The sequence below is a fragment of the Rhinopithecus roxellana genome, chromosome 21 (assembly GCF_007565055.1).
Source record: "Rhinopithecus roxellana isolate Shanxi Qingling chromosome 21, ASM756505v1, whole genome shotgun sequence".
NCBI lineage: Eukaryota > Metazoa > Chordata > Mammalia > Primates > Cercopithecidae > Rhinopithecus > Rhinopithecus roxellana.
The window spans coordinates 56704446-56730438 of NC_044569.1; the positions used below are offsets into that span (position 1 = coordinate 56704446).

At 50.5% G+C, this 25993-nt stretch overlaps 1 protein-coding gene across 1 annotated transcript; it reads left to right on the plus strand.

Annotated features, from left to right (window-relative positions):
* Positions 1-6077: 6077 nt before the first annotated feature.
* Positions 6078-24485, plus strand: SIGLEC15 (sialic acid binding Ig like lectin 15). The gene is made up of 6 exons (XM_010383565.2): positions 6078-6265; positions 17469-17528; positions 17930-18313; positions 19188-19568; positions 20680-20710; positions 22517-24485. The coding sequence occupies exons 1-6, from the start codon at positions 6214-6216 to the stop codon at positions 22596-22598; spliced, it is 990 nt and encodes a 329-aa protein (XP_010381867.2). The 5' UTR covers positions 6078-6213; the 3' UTR covers positions 22599-24485.
* The last annotated feature ends 1508 nt before the right edge of the window (positions 24486-25993 follow it).

Genomic DNA, 25993 nt, shown 5'->3' on the forward strand with positions numbered 1-25993 from the left:
CAGGTGGGATCCAAAATAAAAAGATCATGCTGCATTTTCCTGATGATTAGTTGAGGACTTACTGTGAGCCAGGCATTGGGTATCATCCCTTTTTATATCACCCCGTCATTCTTGTAGCAATACCAGAAGGAGGCCATCATCATCCTCATTTTGCACAGGAAATAAAATATGTACTTGCCCAAAATCATCCTGTTGTTAGTGAGAAAGCTGGCACCCAGTTCCACCCCCATCTGGTGCAGAAACTGTGCTCTTGCCAGGACACAATATGACCTTTCCCATGTGATGGATTGAGTAGAGGAAAAAAAAACAGCATGGGAAGCTGAAAATAACTGGGTTTTCCAGAGAACAGAAGGCATGTAGAAGAATGACTATCTTCATCCAGAATGAGCAAGAGGACATGGCCTCATGGACTCTAATAGAGAATAACTTAGAAAACTCGAAGCATTCTGTCCTTCTTCCCAACCTAAGTGTGATATAAGCTGGTGTTCCACTGACCTCACTCAAGTTCCCCATGTCATGTATTAGGAAATGTTCTGCTCTCTGGCAGCCTCTAGGCAGAAACCTGATTTGACCTCCCTGGCTTCCTAACCACTCAAGCCTTGTAGCTGGCCCTGGTTCTGGGGCCCACTGAATTGGAGCATCACCTTACCTGGCTGGGGGCAGGCATGCAGTTGGCAGGTGCCAAGGAATGAGAAATTCAGTTCAGCCTGAATCCCTGCATCCTCCCAATGGAGATTCCTGCAGGCTTCTTCTGCCATTCCTCCTTGCTGCTACATGGCCACCTGCTGCTGCTGAGGTTGATGCCCCTGTTCCACTGACCTGGGCCAGCTGGGGGTTCATCTTCATCCAATCAAACCTGGTTACAAGTGGCAGGTGGCTGAGACAGGCCCTTAAGCTCCCCAGAAACAATCCTGGTTTCATGTTCCAACCCTTCCTTACCTTTTCCCCAACATTCACACGGGATTGTCACATAACCTTGTGCAGGCTGTATACTGCACGATCTCATGGGGAATACAAATCACAATGGCTCCTGATCCATATATTCTTACCTGTTTGAGAATCTGTTGGGGAAAGACTTGTTACCAAGGCCCTAAATACTAGTCCCCTGAGACAACGTATATGAGGTATATGAGAGTCAAGAAAAGAACCAGTGAAAGCCAGGGATCATCTCATAAAGTTCAGAGACTGCTTCCACAGTATTTCATTGTATACATTTGTCAAATGCAGATAAATAATTTCTATTCTGCTCACTTCCCAGAAATACTATAAGGGTAGGACACACTCATGGATGTGAAAACACGTTGTGAAGAAAAAAGCATCAAGGAATGAGAGCGATTTTCTGATTGATGACTATCAGCTAAGCAGTATTTATGGAGAATGGAGTTTATGTTCTCTGAGAACATAACATGTGTTTCCTGTGCTCTCTGCAGCACTGTGAGCAATCTGTGCATGCACTATAACGCAGCAATGTGGGGCAGTGCCGAGGATATCTAAAACAAACTAGCTTTATCCTCCTTATGCCAAGTTGCTGTATGTGGAATTGTTTTAAAATCAGTAAGATTAGGAATCAAATTAATGAATGAATATATACTAATTTATCACAGGGTGCCTAAGACAAAAAAGAGAAGGCATTTTATATGAGAATATCTAACCTAAATGTAAAACCCGAAGCTATAAAACACTAGAAGAAAACATAGGGGAAACACATCAGGGCATACATCTAGGGAAAGATTTAATGAGTAAGACCTCAAAAACACAGGCAACAAAAGCAAAAATAAAGAAAGGAAATTATATCAAACTAAAAACCTTCTGCATAGCAAAGGAAGTAATCAGCATAGTGAAAACACAACCTGTAGAATGGGAGTAAATATTTACAAACTTTTCATCCTCTACAAGGGGTTAATATCCAGAATATATAAGGAACTCAAATACCTCAACAGCAACAAAACAAACAATGCAATTTAAAATAGGCAAATGATCTGAACAGATATTTCTCAAAAGAAGACATACAGCCGGCTGCGGTGGCTCAAGCCTGTAATCCCAGCACTTTGGGAGGCCAAGACAGGCGGATCAGGAGGTCAGGAGATCGAGACCATCCTGGCTAACACAGTGAAATCCCATCTCTACTAAAAAATACAAAAAACTAGCTGGGCAAGGTGACGGGCGCCTGTAGTCCCAGCTACTGGGTGGGGGCGGGGGGGGGGGGGGCTGAGGCAGGAGAATGGCGTAAACCCGGGAGGCAGAGCTTGCAGTGAGCTGAGATCCGGCCACTACACTCCAGCCTGAGCAACAGAGCGAGACTCTGTCTCAAAAAAAAAAAAAAAAAAGACATACAAATGGCCAACAGCTATATGAACAAATGCTTGACATCACTAATCATGAGGGAAATGCAAATCAAAACCACAATGAGATATCATTTCACCCTTGTTAGAATAGCTATTACCAAAGGTACAAAAAAAAATAACATATAGTGAAGCCACTATAGAGAAGAATATAGAGGTTCCTCAAGAAAACTACAAATAGAACTACTATATGATTCAGCAATCCCAGTAGGGGCCATTTATCCAAAGAAAAGAAACTCAGTATATGAAAAAGACATCTTCACTCCCATGTTTCTGGCAGCACTATTCACAAGAGCCAAGATATAGAATCAACCTGGGTGTCCAACATCAGAGGAATGGAGAAAGAATATGTGGTATACACAACGTAATACTATTCAGCCATTTTTTAAAAAAAAGAATGAAATCCTGTTATTCGTGGCAACAGAGATAGACCTGGAGGACATTAAGTGAAATAAGCCAGAAACAAAAAGTGAAATACTGCATGTTCTCACTCATATGCAGAAGCTAAAAAAAGTTGATCTCATAGAAATAAAAAGTAGAACAGAGGATACTAGAGTTTGGGAAGGGTAGGGAAAGGAGAGGATAGAGAAAGATTTATTAAAAGATACAAATTTACAGCTAGATAGGAGGAATAAATTCTAGTGTTCTATAGCACTGTAGGATGACTATAGTTAACAATAATATGCGTATATAGTTTCAAATAGCTAGAAGAAGGATATTGAAGGTTCCCAACACAAAGAAATGATAAATGTTTAAGATGATGGATATGCTAATAGCCCTGATGCGGTCACTAGACATTGTACATATCAAAAAAATCACTATGTACCCCATAAATGTGAACAAATATTATGTGTCAATTAAAATGTTTTTAATTAAAAACAATTAAAAATTAAAGATTTTAAAAAGAATATATATTATCTATATCTCTCCTTGAAGAATTTATAATCCAATCAGAGAAAACAGATTAGCCCAAGAAACAACCGGAAAATAAATCGAGACAGAATATAATCAGGCTGCAAGTGGGGTGTCCTTTCACTGATGCATTCATGCTTTCCAGGACTAGTTATTAGGTACCCCCTATGGTTTGGCCCTGTGCTTGGTGAGGGAGAGGTAAAGTCACAGCCACATCCCCAAGTTCCCTGAAGTCTAGAGGAAAGATAGACAAAAATATCAAAGATCCTAGGTCAAGGGATATACCCAGGGGTAGAGGTTGTACAGAGAACTGTGGAAAAACACACAGGTGGGAAGCTAGATGAGACTGGGCTTCCAAGGAAGACTTCCTAGGAGAGGCAACCATGGGAATGAGTTTTGAACAACAAGCTAGGAGTTACTGAGATTCAATGGGGTGGGAGTGGGGGTACTCCAGGCAGAAGGAACAGTACAGAAGGTGGGTGGGAGTTGCTTTAACAACAAATTTAGGAATTTGAGCTTGATACTGAGGTTTTAAGGAACCTCTGGAGACACCTGAGATGAGAGTGAGGGGGGCATGATCAGATTTTCACTTTAGCAGATTCACTCTGACAGCCACAGTGCGGAGGTGGTATTGGAAGATCTAAGAGGCAACTTGAGCTTTCCTAGAAGAATTGGGACCCCTTGTCCCTAAATTACCTCTCTCACCAGTTCAATGACACTTGGCATTCCATCGGTAAAGCTGTATTTCCTTAACCCCAATATACAACTGTGAACCCTTGACCACTGCATCACCCTGGGAGAATGGAGTCATACTCCTGGCAACCTTCGGCCATTTACACTGAGGGTGAGCGAGTTTCAAGTATCTTCCTGAGAATATTATTTTTATTTTGTTATTTTATTATTTTATTTTATTCATCTAATTGATTTTTCTAATTGCTAGTCTACATAAAGTCCTGTGATACAGATCAGAAACACGGTTCTCTCCTCCATAATTACAGCTCAGGAAAAGGAGGGTAGGTAGGAAAGGCGATACAGCAGACCAGCAAACAGATGATAACACAGCACAGCACGTGCAAGGAAGGAGGGCCGCACACAGGGAGCAAATGCCCCTGCATTCTTTCAAATACCTCTCCAGCACCTATGGGATGCCAAGTGGCGCTAGGCATCCCATGTGATTCTAGGTAAGAATCACACGGCAACTAGTGCTGAGCACCTAGACCTTATGTCTGGGGGAAGAGAGGAAAAATAAACAAGAAAACAAATAAGTGCATAATGTAATTGCAGGCAGAGATGATACTGAGGACTGAGGGTTAAGAAGGAGCTGACCCAGAGGATGAGAAAGGGTTGGGAAGACCACAGGTGCAAAGATGGCTTGGGAACTGTGGTTGGGTGGGGGCAGGTGAGGGAGGGGGAGGCACAGACAGTAGACCAGCCCCTGGCCTGGGTCCTGAACCTGAAGGGCCTCCTGTGTTGATCTCCAGTCGGAACTTTTTTTTTACTTTTGAGACGGAGTCTCACTCTGTTGCCCAGGCTAGAGTGCAGTGATGTGATCTCAGCTCACTGCAAGCTCTGCCTCCCGGCTTCATGCCATTCTCCTGCCTCAGCCTCCCAAGTAGCCGGGACTACAGGTGCCCGCCACCACGCCTGGCTAATATTTTGTATTTTTATTAGAGATGGGGTTTCACTGTGTTAACCAGGATGGTCTCGATCTCCTGACCTCATGATCCGCCCACCTTGGCCTCCCAAAGTGCTGGGATTACAGGCGTGACAGTTGAAACTTTAAGAGAGAACAATGAAATGTCATGAAAGTGTTTTAAGTAGGGAAGAGAAATTACCAATTTCATTGTTTTCAAAAGTCACTGTGCTTGCAGAGGGTGACCGAGAAGTTGAAGGTGTCTCATGAGAAGGGATACAGCCTGAGGCAAAGCAGGGACAGCCCAAGGAAGGAGGAGGAATGGAACACGGGACTGGCTGTGTGTGGTGAAGAGGAGATGGTGTCAAGGGGGACTTGTGCATTTCTGGCTCAGCTTTCCTGGAAGGATAATGCTGCCATCCAATGAATCACAGAACCCAGAAGCTTGGGGACAAGAGAAGGCAGAGAGAGTATGGTAACAGGCTCTGTGGGCATGTTGAGGTGGAGAAGTCTGCAAGCAGCTGAAGAAATGGGTCTGCAGGTTCAAGAGACTAGGAAGACCCCCAAGTACCGAGGAAAGGGGGCAGAAGGACAGGGAGGTGGCTAGCAGGGGTGTCAAGTCACTGTCTAAGGGAGAAACTGCTCTACAGTTGGGTCAACTGCTCAAAGAGCAAACATCTGTGTATCTGCCCTGTGCATTCTTAACCAGGCCCGGAGACCTAGCCTAAGCTTTGAGAAGGGAGGGAGGGAGGGAGGGATAAGGGAAGGAAAAAAGGAAGAGGAGAAGGGAGGAAGGGATGGAAGAAAGAAGGAAGGGAGAAACGGAGGAAGAGAGGGAGGAAGGAAAGGAGGGAGGGAGAGGCAGGCAGGCAGGAACGAAAGAAGGAAAGAAGGAAGGAAGGAAGGAGGGAAGAAAGGAAGGAAGGAAGGAAGGAAGGAAGGAAGGAAGGAAGGAAGGAAGGAAGGAAGGAAGGAAGGAAGGGTGAGCGACATATAAACAGCATATAACAACAGTTTTCTGTGAGGGGAGGGCAGTCACAGGAAATGGCCCTGTTTCTTTCCCATCCTCTTTCCTGTTTCCTGTCCTGGAAAATCATCCCAGTGGTTCCCCTCTTGGTTTTCCACATGACTAAACTCCACGGGGCTTGAATGATCAGGCTGCCAGGCTGCCTCTCCCCAGTTCCTCCAGCTCCCACAGAGCCCACAGGGACCTGCAGATCTGGGCGCCCTGCCCATCCCCTTCTTTCCCCCACCACACCTGGGAGGGCCCTCACTGGGGAGGGGGCCAAGAGTGGGTCTGGCCTGGGATGTTCAGATGCTCACAGCATGGAAAGGTCCATCCGGCTGCTGGCCTGCTTGGCGTGTGTCCTCCCGACAGGTGAGTGTCTGCTACTCTCTCTGGCCCATGCTCGGGACAGAATAGATTCTGACGGTGTCTTAGGTACAGTCTCCCCTGGAAAGCGGGAAGTGCGTATGCACAGGGCCTCCAGGCCTGTAGAGGAGGAAGAGCTGAGCTTGGGGCCTGTGGTGCCAGAAACCAGAAGTTCAAATCAGTGCTTTGTCTTGGATTTCAGGTGACTTGAGGCAGGCACCCCACGTCTCTGGTCTCAGGGTGGCTGCCTATATAAAGGCCACTTGTCCCACTCATTCCTTCGAGGATCCAGAGGACAATAGGCCAGGTACAGAGAGGACATGACAGGCTCTGAACAAGCTTCATGTGCTGCTGTCACCCAAGTGTCATGTGTTTTGATGGGCACAGCCTGAGGAAGAAGGGAGGGGAGCACATGGGCGTTTGGAGATGATGCTTGTGCATGGAAGGGGGTGATTTCATGTGGGGGATATATTGAGGGATAGAGGCCCTCCCAGCAGGAATCCCAATGGGTGAGTGGGAACTCTGGCAGGTTTAAGCAACAGTGTCATCAGTCACTTAGCTCAGTGACTTGGTATCCTGGGAACAGTGTTTCAAAGGGCACAGGGGCCATCTGCATCAGAATTCCCGGGGTTAGGGGAGGGCATTTGCTAAAATGCAGGTTCTTTGGCTCCACCTCAGACCTGCAGAATCAGAGTACCAGGCAGCAAGCCCAGGAATCTGAGTTTTCACCACCTTCTTGGGTGATTCTCATGCTCGATGCAGTTGAGGGCACCTGGGATTAATGGCAAAGGCAATCCTCAGAGCCCCTCTCTCCAGATCCCAGTCCTTCCCCCATCCCCATCCTAGGACTCAGCATCCATGCCACTGTATGCTCGGCCATCACAGGCCACACGCTGACATCATGGTGTCCAGAGCTGTAAGTCAACGTTCCCTGTATGGGGGCCTGGCTCCACAACTGGATGATAAACTCCCATACCTTAGACCCCTTTGCCCTCTCCTCCAGCGTTGCACTCAGACTGGAGTCCAGCTCGGGGCTGGTTTGGGCAGTAACAGCAAACCTCTGCACAGCTCTCACCACGTGCTGGGCACTTTAGTAACTCACATAAGCCTCATAACCCTATGAGAAAGGAACTTTGTTTGTTTGTTTGTTTTGGAGACAGAGTCCCACTGTCACCCAGGCTGGAGAGCAGTGGCACAATCTCAGCTCATTGCAAACTCTGCCTCCCAGGTTCAAGTGATTCTTGTGCCTCAGCCTCCCAAGTAGCTGGGATTACAAGTGTGTGCCACCACGCCCGGCTAACTTTTTACGTTTTTAGTAGAGACAGAATTTCACCATGTTGTCCAGCCTGGTCTCGAATTTCTGACCTCAAGTGATCAGCCCGCCTTGGCCTCCCAAAGTGCTGAGATTACAGGCGTGAGCCACCACACCCAGCAGAGAAAGGAACTCTTCCCTATGAAACATTCCTTTTTCACAGATGAAGAACATGGGGCCCAGAGAGGTTTGGCAAGTGGCAGGGGTGGAGCTGGGATTTGAACCCAGGTGTGTGGGGCTTTTGGCTGGGCCCCCCACTATCCCACCCCACACAGCCATGGACCCTTGGTGGGCACTGACAGGGAAGGAGCTATCTTTTCCCAAGTTAACCTAACTTAGCCATCTTTTAGGGATGATTTAGGGTTGGGTCCCACTGAGACAGTGGTCAGACCTGAGTGGCTGATGGGAGAGGGGTTGAGGGTGTAGGTGTTGGCAGTAGGGAAGGTCTGAAGCTCGCCTCTGCTTTTTACTGGCTGCATGGCCTTGGGCAGGCTGCCTACCTTTCTTGAGTCCCTGTAAACTGGGGTCCCTGCCACCTTGAAGAGGTGCTGGGGAGGTTCATTAGACACTACATCAAAGGCCCCCAGCACAGCTCCTTGCCCTCAGTGGCTGCTCGATAAATGGCCATGAAACCTTGCCAAAGTCACACTGTTTCAAGAGAGCCGAGGCTTTGGGGATTTTAGGGAGATATTTTTTTTTCTCCTGCTACGGGTCAGCTGCTATGAATCAGCAAGAGACAAAGGATTTAGAGGAAGCACGGGCTGTGGAGTCACATGTTCAAAAACAAACGCCAAACCGCACACCTGCTCTGTTGAGATTACTGAGTGCAGCCAAGACACTCACGTGAGCCAACTCAGCTGCAGAAAGTCGTTTTCCTTACAAACAGCAGCTGCTTCACAGTTAAAACCAGGGTGGTCCAGGCCCCCACTTCCTGATGCTCTTCTGGCTGCCCTTCTCTTGGGAGCCTCTCCTTGTGGCTCAGCCGGATGACGTCCAGGCCATGGCCTGGGCAAGAGGCCTGAGGAGCAGGCTCTGCCCCACCACCATGTGTGCACCAGAGGTTCTGTGAGCAGACGCCTGTGCCAACGCGGGCCCGCAAGTCATGGTCCCTTCCCTGGCCCAGAACAGCCCCTTGCTGAGAGAAAAGTGGGAATCATTTGTCCCAGAAAGGCCCCTTCCACTTTCCATGTCCTCCCCTGTAGGCAGGAGATTCCTGTACTCGACACCCAGTGCCCAGCAGCCCCTAATCTCCCAGGGGCTCCCCACATAGCCTCCCTTGTCCTCCCTCATCTCCCCCCATATCTGCTTTTAAGAAGCTGGAGATGCCAGGGAATGTGAGGCAGGGGGAAGAACACTGGCCTGGGAGCTCCAACCACCCAGGTAACCTTGGACAAGTCCTCAGGTGGTCCTCAAGCCTGAGACAGGCAAGTGTCACAACCACAACCGCTGTCATCTTCAGGACCCTTTGTGCCAGGCCTGTGACAAACAGTTTATTTACTCTTCAGCACAGCCTTGCAAGTGAGGCTCATCGGGGGTTCAGTGACTGCTGGAGCCCAAATGGGAACCAGAGGCTTCTGAGTGTGCGCCCACTTCTCCCACACCCTCCTGCAGTGGCAGGGAGCCTGGGCGAAGCCTGGTGTGGAGAGCGATTTACTTCACTAGTTCTGAACTGCTGCAGAAAAACAAACCCAAATGGCAAGACAAATGGCAACGGTCACCCAAAGATGCAGGAGTGTTCATTCGGGACGCAGGGAAAGGTCAGAACCAGAGGAGATGGGCTGGTGTCACAGCCCAGGAGGAAATGGGGGGCTTTAATGAGCTGGGGTGCTTCTCTCCCAGTGGTTGTTGTGAGCAGTTTGCTTGGACTCAGGATGTCCTATCTAGGGCGGGAAGGGGAGGAATGAAGGAACAGGGCCCACTATGGAGGCTGGGCAGGGGGTGGGGGCACCAGCAGAGACAGGCTACATCGGGCCTCTGAAGAGCAGCACCCTGAGGTGGGCACAGGCCCCACGGCAGGGTCCGCCTGTGGCCCTGCCTCTCCATCAGCTCAGGTAAGCAGGGCCACACCCACGCCACAGTCAGCCTGCGGCAGAGGCATGAGTTAAAGGGGAAGCCAGATAACCCTGAGGCAGATGGAGACCAGCTGGCTTTTCACTCACTACTCATACCTCATCCCTTCCCGGGAACCTTCAGGGTCTGGTTTGTGCTGATGGTTGGAATTTCTGCTTCTTCTCCCTCCTCTGCTCTCTGATCTCCACCCCATTCTTGCCCTTTCTCTGCTGATAACCTATGTTGACAACCTGCAAGCCCAGAGAAAGATTTGCAGGGAGCAAACTGAGGGGTGGGAGGGGAGGGGCTGAGCTGCAAAAAGCCTCAGCTCCACCTACATACCTATGGGTGAGGTCGACAGCCAACGGGAGTATCTCTCCTTGCCCCCAAAATGCCCTCTCCTGGCCCTCCAGGTGCCACAATGCTGGAAGTTCCACCCCCAGAGCCACTCTCCGGGAGCACCCGTTAGCATGCCCAGGTGCCCTCAAGGAGGGTAGCCCCTCCCAGATTGTTGGGCTCCTCAAATTGGCCACTTGTCAGCTGGTAATGTCAGCCATGTGGTGGGGGCAAGGGCACAACAGACGTCTGAGGGACTCGAGCTCTGAGGGCCACAACGCTGTCCCTCCTGGAGGCGTGGTCTTCCTACAGTGACTGGCCCCCCTGGCTCCATCCTTCCCTTACCCCCTCAAAATCCATGTCACATAAAGCCCACCCCAGCAGACCTAATTCTTGTTAAAGTGCCATTCTGTAAGGGTACCCCATCTGGCCATTATTCCACCACGACTACCACAGGACTCACTTTCCTGTCAGTGACACCCTGGAGAGGGTCTTTAATTCCAGGCATTAGTAAAACCTCCACAGACAGCAAGTGACCCGTGCTCCGCCATGAAACCAACAAGCAGCTTTCTCTCTAGTAAACAGAAGTGTGTAACAACGCCCACAAAAGATCTACACAGAGGTTCCCGTGCGAATTCCCGCTTTGCTTTCTTCCTTACCAAGAAACTGGTGGAAATCTTTGGTCAGCTGTGGCGAAACCAAGGTTTCTGTTTCCGACCCTATCCAATTGCAGCTTCTCCTGGTGTAGGCTCCCCAGCTCTGTTTCTGTCTCCCTGGAGCTCTCTGCCTACTCTGTCACCACAGGTATAGGGGCTTTGGGAGAGTAAGTTTGGCATCAGTCAACTACTCCCTAGTGAAATCATGATTACAATGATGTGAGAGCTAATGCCCAATGCTGCAACCCCAATCCGTCCTCCTTTAGATGGGTCACTGCCAGGAGGCATGAAGGGAGCTACAGGGGGATTTCACTATGAAAGGCCATCAAGGCATGGATGCTTCTTTCCAAGTAACTTTTCCAAGTCGGTTTTCTGAATACCTAAAAGTCCTTTGATTTATTTTAGCTAGATATTTTTCTTTCTTTCTTTTCTTTTTCCTTTTTTTTTTTTTTTTTTTTTGAGACTGAGTCTCACTCCGTCACCCAGGCTGCAGTGCAGTGGCACTATCTCAGCTCACAGCAACCTCCACCTCCCAGGTTCAAGCAATTCTCCTGCCTCAGCCTCCCAAATAGCTGGAACTACAGGCGCCCACTGCCGTGCCAGGCTAATTTTTTTTTTTTTTTTTTTTTTTTTTTTGTACTTTTAGTAGAGATGGAGTTTCACCATATTGGCCAGGCTGGTCTTGAACTCCTGACCTTGTGATCTGCCTGCCTCAGCCTCCCAAAATGCTGGGATTACAGGTGTGAGCCACCACGCCTGGCCAGCTAGACATTTTTCTAAAATGTTTTATGTGCTTTCCTGTCATTTTTATCCAAGTATCATTTTCAGACATAGATTTTTAGAATTTAATGTCACCTTAGTAAACATCTAGAGTTATCAACTCATGGATGAGACTACTGGTGCCAGAGAGTTATGGCGACTTGCCTAAGGTCCCAAAGTCAGCATTAGAGCTAGGGCTGGAGCCCGGGACAGACCCCTGACACCCACTCTGAAGGGCATGCCACTAAAGCAGGATGCCTCTTGCGGCAGTGAACCCCTCCATGGTGCCTCGGGTCATCTCTGTGTGCACCTACTACACTCGCCTGCTGCAGTGTGTGATGGTTCAAAGGCTTCTGGGTTCACTCCTTCTCCAAATAGTCCCTTTGACACTGTACATTTATCATTTCTGCCTAAGCTGTCTTTCCATTATTTTTTACTGAAACTTTCCTTCCTCATTGAATGTCAACTCTCATTTCTTGCTGCTTTCCAAGAGTCTACAAACAGTAACCACGTTCTAGCTTTTCAATTTTCATGTCCCTGGGCTGCGAAACCAAGTAAGTGTGTTAGAATTGTGCATAAATTAAAAAACAAATAGTGGCTGAGCAATGGCCAGACTGTCAACATAAGGAGGAGGCTGTTAATTGCCACTGCAACTGTATCCCCAGCACCCAGCAGAGTCTCTAGCACATGGTAAACTCTCAATAAATACCTATTGAGTGAATACATGAATGAATAAATGAAGAAATTCCAGGTGAGTTAAGGACAAGGACTGGGCAATTATACTTCAGTTGGTCCAATATGCTGAACTGAGCTGCAAATGGTATAGTGTCCAGGTACTGACATCTTTTTTTTTTTTTTTTTTTTTTTTTTTTTTTTTTGGCAGTTTCGCTCTTGTTGCCCAGGCTGGAGTACAGTGGACTCCAGAGCAATCTCGGCTCACTGCAGCCTCCACCTCCCGGGTTCAAGCAGTTCTCCTGCCTTAGCCTCCCGAGTGGCTGGGATTATAGGCGTGCACCATCGTGCCCAGCTAATTTTTGTATTTTTAGTTGAGGCAGGGATTCACCACCAGGTTGGTCTTGAACTCCTGACCTCGGGTGATCCACCTGCCTCGGCCTCCCAAAGTGCTGGGATTACAGGCCTGAGCCACCGTGCCCAGCCCAACATCTTAACCTCCTGTAGTATCACCCTGAACATTTCTCCACCACCTTCTGTTCACACTCCCTGTACAGGACTAGTGAGGGAAGGGAACTAACACATATGGAGCATTTGCTGTGTGTGAGGCACTGTTTTCGGTGCTCTACATATGTGGTTTCATTCAATCCTCAATCCTATGTGGAAGGTACTATGTTCCCCATTTTGCAGCAGAGGACCCTGAGACCCGGGATATTATGTAACTTGTCCAAAGATCACCCAGCAAGTGAAGGAGCCTAGGACATGCCAGGCACAGATTGGGTGCTTGATAAAATTCTGATGAAGAATGCCCAGAGGTGGAATTGCCACCTACGTCCGGCTATGCCAAAGCTAGCATGCTTCCCGCCATACACCCGGCTATGCCAAAGCTAGCATGCTTCCCGCCATAAACCCGGCTATGCCAAGCTAGCATGCTTCCCGCCATAAACCCGGCTATGCCAAGCTAGCATGCTTCCCGCCAAACACTATGCCCACCGTTGAGGGAGGGTGTTTTGGACAACAGGAAGAATGTGGGTCTCCTGATGGCCCCTGAAGGTTGACAGAGATAAAGCAGAGAGATTAGAGACCCTACAGTAAGGAGCCATGATTCCAGTTCAGGAATCCTCCCTCCCCTGTCTTAGCAGACAGGCATAAGCTGCCAGAGGGAACTGTAAATGTCACAGGATGCTGGGGAGCTTCAATTCCAGCCAAAGCAAATGCATTTTTTCCCTGGGCAAATCCTGCTGAGTCCTTCCTACCCTCGCCCTGAGTCCTCTGGGCAGCCTCATCCAAAGGTCTCTGTGTAAGCGGGAGTCCAAGTGCCCACTTCTTTGAATCCCATTCAGCAGGTAAACAGGAAGCATAAATCTCTTCCTAATGTCAGCCAAGATCGTAACCCTTGGTGAAAGAGCCTCTGTGTTCCCATTCTGCTCCTAGAGCAAAGCTCACCAGGGAGTGAGGGGCCCAGACCTGCCATTTGTAGCACACTTTAGGACATTTTCAAAATTGGCTGTTGTCCTTGGTCACTGGAGCATACAGGTAAAGGTAAAAATCATTTGAACAAAGGAGGCAAAACTACCCAGGGTTAAGCCTTGGCTCTGTGACTTCACCAAGTTGCTGCGGTTCTGCAAGCCCCAGTTTCCCCTTCTCTAAGAGGGAGCTAATGATAGCACCTGATGAGGTTGTTGTGCATTTTATTTTTATTTATTATTATTATTATTATTTGAGACAGAGTCTTGCTCTGTTGCCCAGGCTGGAGTACAGTGGTGCAATCTCAGCTCACTGCAACCTCTGCCTCCTGGGCTCAAGCAATTCTCATGCCTCAGCCTCCCGCATAGGGATTACAGGTGACCATCACCATGCCTGGCTAATTTTTGTATTTTTAGTAGAGAGGAGGTTTCACCATGTTAGCCAGGCTGGTCTGGAACTCCTGACTTCTAGTGATCTGCCTGCCTTGGTCTCCCAAAGTGCTGGAATTACAGGCATGAGCCACTGCGCCCAGGCTCTTGTGCATTTTAAATGAGATGTACAGATTTAATGCAAACCAAGCAAATTCTCAAAAAGAGTTTACTGCTGTCGTTATTGTTGCTGTTGTTGTTAGTTCATAAACAAATTTCTATAAAAGGGCAAAAACCGAGATATAGATATATAGAACTGAATAAGAGGGAAAAGGTGGGGAACCATCCAGATTCATTAGAACACTGTAGTAATGAAGAACATGGCATGCTGTATTGATACAGAGGTGAACAAATTAACCAAGATAAGTAGAGATACAGAAAAAAACCATGAATCCATGGAAACATGACACATGACAGAGTATTGTTTTTTAATGAGATGAGGACTCCCCAAAGTACTGTGTGCTCTGGCCTCATTATGCCTTCATGCCTGGCAACCTCTATGCTGATTGATGTCCATGCCTTGTGGCTTTGCTCTGCTGTTCCCTTTGTCTACAATGCTACCTCAAGACATCATGCAGTCCCCTCCCTTTCTCAAGGCTCTGCTGAAGTAACATCGCCTCTCTCAAGGGTTCTCTAATCCCTGTCTGCCTAATCCACCCCTACTCTAACCACCCCTACCCTCTCCTGTCAGCCTGGACACCCACCCTTCTGCTCTCACATGGCAAATCAATCCAATGTCAGTGACTAGGAGGCAGGTACCATGATGAGCAACAGCAACACAAACAGAACCGGATAGATGTGGTCTCTGGCCTGCCAGAGCTTCTGTGTGTCTGGGCAAGACACACAGTTCAAAGGCAATGCTTATACTGAGGAAGTACCTATGCCAGCTCTGGGGCACAGGGGAGGGAGGCCAGCCCTAGGGTTGGGGCTCTGGGAAGTCCCCCTGCTGTAGGAAAGACTCAGTGGAGCCCTAAGGATGAAGAGGAGGAGCTGGTGAGTGACATGGGCCAAAAGCCATGTTCAGACAGAAGGGATATTGTTCATGCCCATCTTTACGGCACCTGGCAAACTGTAGTGTAATTATGTCCCTACAAATCTGTCTCCCTTTCTAAGCCATGAGCCCCAGCAGGCTGATAAGATATCCTGTCCACCTTTGTCACCACAGCTCATACCCTAGTGCCTGGCATAAAGTGGAGAAGTGTCCAATACATGTTTCCTGAATTGATGAATGCACAATAGCGAATAATATGTGGGGAATCTGTGCCTGCCTCTGTGATGCCCACAAGATGCATGAGGTCAGAGGAGGCTGAGGTCACAGAAAGTGGGAAATAGCAGGGAACTAAGGCTGGGGCTCAGCCTCAAGATTGGATAGGTGCTTTCTGCAGCTAGAAGTAGTGACTGAACCAGCCAATCCTTCAGACAGGGTCTCTCAAATATGGAACAAGGTTCTTTGATGATTAACAACTGAACAAAGAAGCTCTTTCTAGAGATAAAATGTTAGGTCCTCCACTCGGGTTCAAAAATGTAATGACGTTTGTCCAGAAAAAAAAAAATAAGAGAGAGATTAGGCTTAAAAGCAGGTTGTATGAAAAAAGAACTTGTAGTTTTGAGGCAGGAGAATAGTAGAGGGAATTGGAGGTTGGATACAGGCTGGAATGAGTAGGAGCAGAAGCAATGTGAAGGGGCAGGTGAGCAAGAAGCAAGAGAAGAAGCAGAAGTTGAGCAGCCAAAACAAAAGGGAAATAAGCAAGTAAGAGCCCCATGGCCGGCAAGATCCAGACCAGACCAGTAAAGGTAAGCTTCTCAGAGATAAGCATGGGCTTTAGAGAGAAAAGGTATACTTAAAATGACCCTGTATGGTAATTAGCTATTTAAGGTTCATGCATATGGACTGCATCTCATGCATGTACTTAAAATTGTGGGATGGAGGTGACACACAAGCGCACAAGGGCCAAAGTAATTAAGCAGCCTATCAATCAAAAGGCAGACGCTGGCTAGAGATTAGGCAGCCCAGGAAGAGAAGGGAAAAAAACATAAAAGGCCATGAAACGTAACAAACTGGTGCTAATCTCATTTCATAGAGGTCAGTCGCTCTCCCACTCCAAGGGTGTGATACTGTACTTCATACACTCTTCCTGCTTTGCTTTGCTATTTCTGTCACGTCCAATTGTTTGTGGCACCAAGAACCTGGAACTGAACCATCCGGTAACACTTCTACTTGATGGCAAGCTGGGCATGAACACACAGTGGGATTTTTTCCAGGTACAGCTCCCACAGCCCAGGGCAGCACGATGGGACTCGGAACACTGCAGGTCCAGCACACACCTGGAGCCCCCAGGCTCAGGACACTACAATGAAGGAAGAGGACAGTGAGGATGAGGAGGGCCAGGGGAGGGACTGGGATTTTTCCACCAGAAAAGAGAAGGCTCGATGGGTCCAGGATAGTCATCACAAGACCCTGCATAGGGTCATCATGGGAAGGAGATATACACACGCCAGAGAACAATGGCGGTCCTGTGGGCGGCGAAAGATTTTGGTTCTGTGCAGAAGGAACGTCCGGACCTGTGATTATTCATAGATGGATGGTTCCCACGGAGGATGGTCTGCCAGCGGTGCGCTAGGGCTAAGAGGACTCCTGCCCAAGGAACAAATTGGGCTAAATTACCTCAAAAAGCAAAGAGCACTGGGCTTGGAGTCAGAAAAGCTATATTTCTCCCATCTTCAACCTGTGTGATCTGAGCCTTCATTTTCTCACCTTTAATAATGTCTGCCCTGCCTTTCTCCACTGGGTGTTTTGAGGGTCACATGACATGGTATCTATGAAAGCGCTGTGTAAACTGCAAAGCCCTTTGGAAACACAGGGGCTGCTGTATTATTTCCTCTAAAGATCCTTTTGTGAACTGCACCCTGGGGCACCGGTTGGGCAGGCTTAGAAGCCTGCCCTCTCTCCTTGGGAGGCACCACCCCTGGCCTGATCCTCTGAGGCACGCTCCCCTCTCCCCCAAAGTAGCACACAGAGGCAACCACACACACCCTGCAGTTCACCAGCCCTCTGTGAGGTGGAGGCAGACCTCTGCTTCCAGACCTTGGCTCAACCACACATCCATGGTTCATAAGGTGGGGAATGTGGAAACTGTGTCCAGAGGTGCTTGCACAGAGCAAGGAGGCAGTGAAACAGCCCACCTCTCTTGTCTCTCAGCTCCCTCCCTGCCCAGGCACTAGGGAAGCCAGTCAGGGCACAGTCCACTTGGGTATACCTGGATTCTAGAGGAATCTCCTGCACCAACTCAACGCATTAGCTTCCAAACACACTGCCCCCTCGCAGGGGCTGTTTCCTCTCTGTAAGTGGAAGTGCTGTTGTCCTCGGAGGAGCCCCAAAGTTCCCAGCCTCTAGTGCACTAGAACGCAGGCTGTGGAGTGAGGCGATCCTGATCGCTGGCTTGGCCTCATGCTGGCAGTGTGACTTCAGTTACTCAACTGAGCCTCAGTTTATTCACGTGTAACCCGGGGATAACTGTGTTTATCTGTAGGCTCATTTGTGAGAACTAAAATAGATACTACGGAGAACTTACTCAACACAGAGGTGCACAGTAAGTGCTTTTATTATTATCACCATCTCGGAGATCTTGGGAGTCTGTTTTAACCACGGGATCCCAGGGTTTTTCCACAGGACAGGCTTTGATGGGGAAAAACTAAGGGTAAGAATATGGGGACAAGCGGTCTGCAGGTGAGTTAGGAAACAAAGTGGGGAATCCAGGCACCTCCCAAGTCGAGGGAGTGCAGGCCCTGGGAGTGCAGGCACCAGGAATTGCCCCTCAAGTCACAAGAGGGGGTTCCGGCTCCCCTGGAAGTGGGGGACGATCCCTGAGTCCTGGGGTTTCCAGGCTGGGGGTTGGGGGAGCGCTTCCTGGGTCGTGGGGTTTCCAGGCCGCGGGTGCGGGAGCCTCGACCCCCCGGGCCCCGAGCCTGACACAGCCTGCCCCGCTCTCAGGCTCGCCAGCGCAGCGCTGGTCCATGCAGGTGCCAGCCGAGGTGAGCGCGGCGGCAGGCGACGCAGCAGTGCTGTCCTGCACCTTCACTCACCCGCACCGCCACTACGACGGGCCGCTTACTGCCATCTGGCGCGCGGGCGAGCCCTACGCGGGCCCGCAGGTGTTCCGCTGCGCTGCGGCGCGAGGCAGCGAGCTCTGCCAGACGGCGCTGAGCCTGCACGGCCGCTTCCGGCTGCTGGGCAACCCGCGCCGCAACGACCTCTCGCTGCGCGTCGAGCGCCTCGCCCTGGCCGACGACCGCCGCTACTTCTGCCGCGTCGAGTTCGCCGGCGACGTCCATGACCGCTACGAGAGCCGCCACGGCGTCCGGCTGCACGTGACCGGTGAGGCTGCGCGGGAAAGGGTCCCGGGCCTCCCTTCCCGCCGCCCGCCTGCCCAGCCTTGAGGTGCCAGGCGCTGTGCTGCGCCAGGAAGGGCAACGAGACCCAGCCCTCTCCTCTACCCCAGGGATCTCACACCTGGGGGTAGTTTAGGACCACCTGGGAACTTGACACAGATGCAGAATACAGGTCCCAAGAAGGGCTGAGGTGGGCCCGGGAATAGGCATTGCAGTGACTGTCGTAGAGTGACTGTCCCCAGTGGCTCTCAGACGAAGAGGCGAGAAAGACAAGTGAATGGCAATCCTAAATATGCCAATGTGATGTGTGCTACCAGCCCTGAAAGACACTTGCAACCCCTCTACCCAGGGGTGCACAGAGAGCCCACCCAGTAGTGCCTAGCACTTTGCCAGACCCTGAGATACAAAGATTCCTGAACCAGGGTCCGGTCCCTGGAGCAGTGGCTCTCCACTCTAGCCCCCACCCTGCTTTGCGACGATAATGGCCACTTAGCATTTGCTAGGGGGCCAGGACCTAGTCCAAGAACCCCCACAAGCATGAATTTGCCAAATCTTTTCAGCAACCCCTTAAGGCAACTGCTATCATGATCCTCACTTTATACACGGAGAAACAGAAGCAGACATGATAGAATAGTTCGCCCAAGGCCACACCTGTATCGGGACTGGGGCAGCCTGGCACCCAAGTGCCCATTCCTCCCTTCCGACCCGCCCCCACTCCTCTGGCTCTGGCATCCAAAGGGCCAAGGGGAGGGGTGCCCTTGCCTTTGCCCGCCGCTCGCGCACTGCAACCCGCTTTCTCGCCCTACCCCAACCCCGCCTCGATCGCGGCTGGTGACAGTCACCCGCCTTCTCCCCTGCAGCCGCGCCGCGGATCATCAACATCTCAGTGCTGCCCGGCCCGGCGCACGCCTTCCGTGCGCTCTGCACTGCCGAAGGGGAGCCGCCGCCCGCCCTCGCCTGGTCCGGCCCGGCCCTGGGCAATGGCTCAGCCGCCGTGCCGAGCCCGGGTCAGGGTCACGGCCACCTGGTGACCGCCGAACTGCCTGCACTGAACCACGACGGCCGCTACACGTGTTCGGCAGCCAACAGCCTGGGCCGCTCCGAGGCCAGCGTCTACCTGTTCCGCTTCCATGGCGCCAGCGGGGCCTCGACGACGGTAGCCCTCCTGCTCGGCGCGCTCGGCCTCAAGGCGCTGCTGCTGCTCGGGGTCCTGGCCGCTGGCGTCGCCCGCCGCCGCCCAGGTGGGTGCGCCCCAGACTCAGGTGGCCGCGAAGGGCCGGGCCAGGGCTCTCTTCTTAGATAAGACCACCTGGCTGACCACCTGGCACTACCAGAACGTCGGTTTTTTGCCCTATGCATCCTGGCACTTTCCTCTCTGCATGAAGCCCAGCAGGTGTAACCAGAGTGAAAAAAATCCCATTTTGCAATAAGGAAGCTGAGACTCAAGAGAAGTTAAGTAAGCTGCCTTTTGATACTGGCACAGAGACAGAGAGACCCATACACCGCTAACTCTAGAGCCACCCCTTTACCACCACCCGGCAAACAATTCCTCTGGAGGGGCTCTGACTACAGACCTTCCTAAATAGCACCGTTTCTGAAGACCTACTATGTGCTGTGTGGGTGCTAGGAATACATTGATGAACAAGGCATGGTCCCCTGCCCTGCAGTGGGCGCTGAGCGGTAGGCAGATCATTGCAATGTGCTATGAGAAGGGCTCTCCTCCACCCCCGGTGTGCAGAAGCCAGAGGATGGTATGCCTCCCTCTGGTGCGGCATCTGGAGAAGGTTTCACACAAGCAGTGTTGGGAGAGCTAGATAAAAATATGTAAGTAGGCATGAGCTAGGAAAACAAGGAAACGCTCTTCCTAGCAGAGATCATGGTGGTTTGACTAGCAGGGTGTCCTGAGAGTGCCACCACTGCTGTCGCTGATCTGCATCAGAAATCTGCCCTGTGCCCCAGAGAGGGAGGGAGCTTCTCGGAGCCCCTCGGAACTCCCAGGTCCATAGCACTAGCCTCACACTCTAGTGAGATCAGACTTTGTCATAGTAGCCCTGGCTGCTGCTGTGGCCACAATGGCTTTCTTGCCCCTTTCTTGGAACTCATCAAGAGTTTTGTGCTCAGGGTGCTCAGAAGAACAGACTTTTTACTAGATTTCTCCTCAGTCCATCCCTCTCCTCACTAACTCCCCAGAAGGGTTCCATGGTGCAGCTTCACACCATGCTAGTCTGCTGTTTGCTTCACAAATAGTGGTTTCCCCGAGACCCCTTCCACATGGCATGGGGTGGGGGTGGGCGCACAGGTTGCAGACTGCAGTGGAGATTCATGCCTGCTCTCTTGCTGTCCCTCCCACAGAGCATCTGAACACCCCAGACACCCCACCACGGTAAGTGAGCTCCCGGCCTCCACCCCACCCCACCCCACCCACCTAGTCCCCATCAGCCAGGGGCTCCAGGCAGGAGGAGGAAGAAATGGCAAAGGGCTGGGGCTGGGCCCTCCTTGCAGCCCACCAAGGCACCCCTCTTGCAGCCTTCCAAGGTCTTCCCTGGACAGACCAGGCCTCGCTGACCTGCTCCTCTCCCACAACTCCAGGCTGTTTCTTCCTGTAGTTTCCCCTCCACATTCTTGAACAGGCAGATTCACACAAAAGCCACACTGGGGACACTCATCCCCGTTCCCTCCCGGCACTCTGCAAACAAAATTTCTAGAGTTTCTGAGAGCCTAGGTGAGGGGCCCAGGGACCCCTAGGAAATCACTGACTCTTGGGTCATTACTCTCCTCTTCTGTGGCATCCACCCATGTGAAAGCTGGTGTTGAAGGAGAAAGAATTCAATTCATAGACCCTGGACAGGCTGTGCCTGATCCTGGCGGAGGGTAGGAGTGGGAGAAGGAGCCCAGGCACTCCCATAATTCCACCCACCTGTGCCCTGAAGGCTGGAGGTGCCACACTGCTGGTGGCCCCACTCATCAGCTGCCTGTCGATCTGTCCACAGCCCCACAACCTGTCCTGTGTCCCTGTTTGCTGATTTACTGTCGCACCAATGCCCCTGAATCTGAAAGCCAACTGTTGTTCAGTTATTTAACTGAGTAACTACTGTGTACCAGGCACTAGTACTAAAGACACAGCAATATCCCTGACCTCACAGAACTCACATCCTATTGTGGAAAATTTTAATAAATACGGAAACAGGCCACCTGACATTGTAAAGTAAGAGCTGTGAAGGAAATGGACACACGATGTGGCAGATCCCCTGGGGAGGGGGCCTGCTGCTGGGCTGAGGCTGCTTTAGATCAAGTTCTCTCGGAGGACATGACATTGAGGGGACCTGAGGATGGAGGCCGAGGCCTGGGCAGGTGAGGGGTGGAGTTCCAGAGAGCAAGCCCCACTGGAGTGTGGATGTAAGACAGGGGCAGTGGGGGCAGCCCGGGAGAGGAAAAGGCAAGTAGAAAGGCTCAGGCAAGGCCCAGAAAGGAGGCAGGCATTTCCGCAGGGTGGGCAGGAGGAAGGCAGGAAAGGCGTGGGGGTTATTGTGGGTGCAATGGGAAGTCACTGAATGGTTTTAAGCAGACGAGTGGCCCCATCAGGACAAGCTGGCCCAGGAGACTTGGGTGCAGGTCGTTGGCAAGGCTGAGGCTGGCTTGGCTGCTTGGACAAAGGTGCAGGGGTGGCAGTGGGGAGGTGGGTAGATAGGAGGCAGGGCTTGCCCAAGGGCCCAATGGGCAGCACACAATGTGGGAGGGAGCCCAGGTTGGGAGCCTGAGCCCTGGGTCCCACTTCCTGAGATAAAGACAAGAGAAGAGACTGGGGCGGGTGTGAGGGCCATGCATAGCACAGTGGACATTGAGATTTGAGATTCCCACTGAGATGTCCTAGGGGAAATCAGGAAAGCATTTGGTGCCCAGGAAGCCAGGCCTGGAGATTCTGATTTGTAGGTCAGGGACATGCAGCCAGTCTTGAGGCCTCAGACAGAGATAGCCACTCTATGGTCTGGGCTGCCCTGGCCTTTGGGAGCCCCTCCCTATTCCTGACTCTGCCCAGCCTCCGACGCCATTCATCTCTAAGCCCTGCCAGTTCCAGCCACACTGCTTCCCAGAATGTCTCCTCTCCTTGGCCCACTGCTGGCATATAGTTTGGGCAGTTGGGGACCTCTTACCTGTCTTGGGTGGCCATTCAACTTTCTCCTGTCCACAGGTCCCAGGCCCAGGAGTCCAATTATGAAAATTTGAGCCAGATGAATCCCCGGAGCCCACCGGCCGCCATGTGCTCACCGTGAAGAGTCCCTCAGCCACCAATACCCATTTCTGCACTGTAAATAATGAAGCCGTGCAAGGCTTGGCTGGTATGGCCTGTCCCGATTCCCAGGCACCTTGGCAGCCCCCAGCTGGCTGACTCCTCCCCCATTCGGGGTCAAGACCCTGCTCAAGGAGGCTCATCTGGCCTCCTATGTGGACAACCATTTCGGAGCTCCCTGATATTTATGCCAGCATTTTGTAAGTGTGCATGTGTGTGTGTGTGTGTGTGTACACGCATTAGCTTGAGCATGAAACTTCCAGAAATGCTCCCTTGCCCTTTCTTACCTAGAACACCTGCTATAGTAAAGCAGACAGGAAACTGTTTACAGGGCCTGGAGGCCCAGTCTTGTCCTCCTCTGTCACCGACTTGCTGTGTGGACCTAGGACACTTTCTTCACTTCTCTGGGTTTCAGTTCATTTACTGTTGAACACGGACAATCATATTCTTCCCTCCTGGCTGGGAGGACTACCAAGATCTGAGGAAATAATGGATGTGAAGGGGCTTTGGAAAATACAAAGCCATCTACTCATGAGGGGCATGACAGGACCCTCTTTGCAGAGTGACCTTTGGACGTGCAGAGAGTTTTTGGAGAAGTGTGGTCCCTGCAGCAGTGTCACGGAGAACACAGAGTTCCATAGAGCAAGGCTGGGGCAGGGGCTGTGCAAACCTGTGGTCAGAGGAACATTAAATCCTGGAAACTTGGTGGCAGGGAGAGGCCTGGGGCCTTTACCCCATGCCCCCTGGGATCTCCACTGTGATTGTTTCACACCCTCTGCCTAACTCTTGCCCCATCAGCTGCCCTACATTGCCTTGAGCTGGGACCCCTAGGAAATGGAAACCAGGCTCCCCTCTCTCAAGGCATTTGGGAACCACTGTCTCAGGGGCTGAAGCCGGGAGACCTGAAGGAAGGTCTGGCTGGAGGGTCCCTGTGGGTAAAGCAGCTACAACTCTGACCTCTCTCTGACCTGCAACCTCTCAGGGCGTGCAAAGTCCAAATGCACTGGCAACTTCACCCCCTTTGCCCTAACATGGGCAGGCTGACTTGAAGGGGTGCTTCCCTATTTACACCTCAGGGTGAATTTGTTGACCACCTTAGCTCCTGTGGTCCTTGGGGCTTAGGGAGAGGTGGGAGGCATGCCTGGGTCCCAAGTGAGCTGGCAAGAAGAAAGGGCCACAGGCTAGGGCATTAATGAGGCCATGAATGAGACATCTCACCCGTTACAATGACTTTTATCCAAAAGACAGGCAATGACAAATGCTGGTGAGATTGCGGAGAAAGAGGAATTCCCATATACCATTGGTGGGAATGTAAATTAGTACAGCCACTATGGAGAACAGTACAGAGTTTCCTCAAAAAACTAAAAATAGGCCAGGCGGGGTGGCTCATGCCTATAATCCCAGCATTCTGGGAGGCCGAGGCGGGTGGATCATTTAAGGTCAGGAGTTCGAGACCAGCCTAGCCAACATGGTAAAACTCTGTCTCTCCTAAAAATACGAACATTAGCCGGGCGTGCTGGTGCATGCCTACAGTCCCAGCTACTTGGGAGGCTGAGGCAGGAGAATTGTTTGAACCCAGGAGGCGGAGGTTGCAGTGAGCTGAGATCATGCCACTGTCCTCCAGCCTGGGCAACAGAGAGACTCTCTTCCAAAAAAAAAAATAGAACTACCATATGATCCGGCAACAGTAATCCCACTGCTGGGTATCTGTCAGCAAGAAAATCAATATATTGAAAAGATACCAGCACTCCCATGTGTACTGCAACACTATTTGCAATAGCCAAGATATGGAATCACCTTAAGTGTCCATCAACGAATGAATGAATAAAGAAAATGAACACACAATGAAATATTATTCAGCCATAAAAAAGAATGAAATCCTGTTGCTTGCAACAACATGGATGGAACTGGCAGCCATTATGTTAAGGGAAATAAGTCAAGAACAGAAAGATAAATACCACATGTTCACACTCATATGTGGAAACTAAAAAAAGCTTGAAATTGAACTCGTGGAGTTAACAGAATAATTACCAGGGGCTGGGAAGGATAGCAGGGAGCAGGGGATAATGTGGGGATACTTAATGAGAACATAATACAGTTAGAGAGAATGAATAAGATCTAGTATTTGCTAGCACAAGAGGGTGATTATAGTTAACAACTTATTGTATATTTTAAAATAACTAAGAGTGGAACTAGAATGTTCTTAACAATAAGTACTTCAGGTGATGGATATGCCAATCCCCGATTTGACCATTGCACATTGTATGCTTGTACCAAAACATCACATGTACCTTATAAATATATAAATACATATATCCATACTAATTAAAAATATGTTTTTTAAAAAAGAGGCAGTGATGCTTTTTCCAGGGAGACGGTCTGACGGTCAAGAGATCTTCACAAGATCTTCACAAGTTATTATGCAGGCCAGTGGGTTGCAAAGCTCCACTCCTCACCAGAGCCTTCACCAGGGCAAGAGGCGGCTCCTGATTAACCTTGGGATTCATCCAGGAGCCTGTCTGAGCTGTTAAGAGGTCACAGGAGCCGGCTTACGTACCTCCTTGTATGGGGATGCTTTCAGGCACCTCTATGGAGAGTCCTGCATAACCAGGGAAGTTAAGGACACAGGAGTGGCATGTATTGGAACATCTGCCTGGTCTTTGAGGCCAGTTTCACAGCCAAGAAAAATCGCAATAGGAATTATTTCTTAAGTAACTGCTTTGTGCTCTATTACCTCAATATTATTACCACACTGGAGACTGATTCATTAACATGAATTCAATATCATTTTATAGTCCATCTTCAGATTTCCGCGACTGTCCTCAAAATGTCCTTTTGAGTTTGTTGTTTCTAAGCAGGAAGCAGTTGACTCCAGGTGATTCTTAAGCTAACGGTTGAGACTGCAGCTCTGGGTGCGCCTGGTGTTGGCATGATGGTGATGTATAAGGGTGCCAGGTAATCAGCTGGTGCTAGCTGATACATACCCTCCTGCGGTACTCGCATTTTGAAGAGGGCTTCTTGGGACCGGAAGAAGTGCCATTCCTCAGAGGGACACTTCCTCTGTTGGCATGGTTTCAGATGCAGTGATGGGCTGTGGGAAGCATGTTGAGGAGGGCCGGCCGGCCGGCCGGCACCCCCTTTAACAAATGCACACAGTGCACAGGCAGCCCCCAGATTGGCCTCCTGATAAAGCCACTGCTCCTAGGGTCAGAGGGGAGGGTGGTGAGGGCACAGCACTCAGCCGACCCCAGACCCTCTGAGCTGCCCTTGGAGCCTGGCACTGTCCCTGTAAGAGGTCTGGGTGGAGCAGAGCTGCCTATCTTCCCCCACCTGCCCTCTCAGAGTACTCAGGCTCTGTCACTGGCAACAAAGACCAGA

Bases quoted from the DNA above. Each gene is read 5' to 3' on its own strand.
- SIGLEC15 (XM_010383565.2), top strand. From the start codon at position 6,214: ATGGAAAGGTCCATCCGGCTGCTGGCCTGCTTGGCGTGTGTCCTCCCG. The intron at 18,314-19,187 runs GTGAGGCTGCGC...TCTCCCCTGCAG, and splicing joins CGTCCGGCTGCACGTGACCG to CCGCGCCGCGGATCATCAAC. The intron at 19,569-20,679 runs GTGGGTGCGCCC...TCCCTCCCACAG, and splicing joins CGTCGCCCGCCGCCGCCCAG to AGCATCTGAACACCCCAGAC.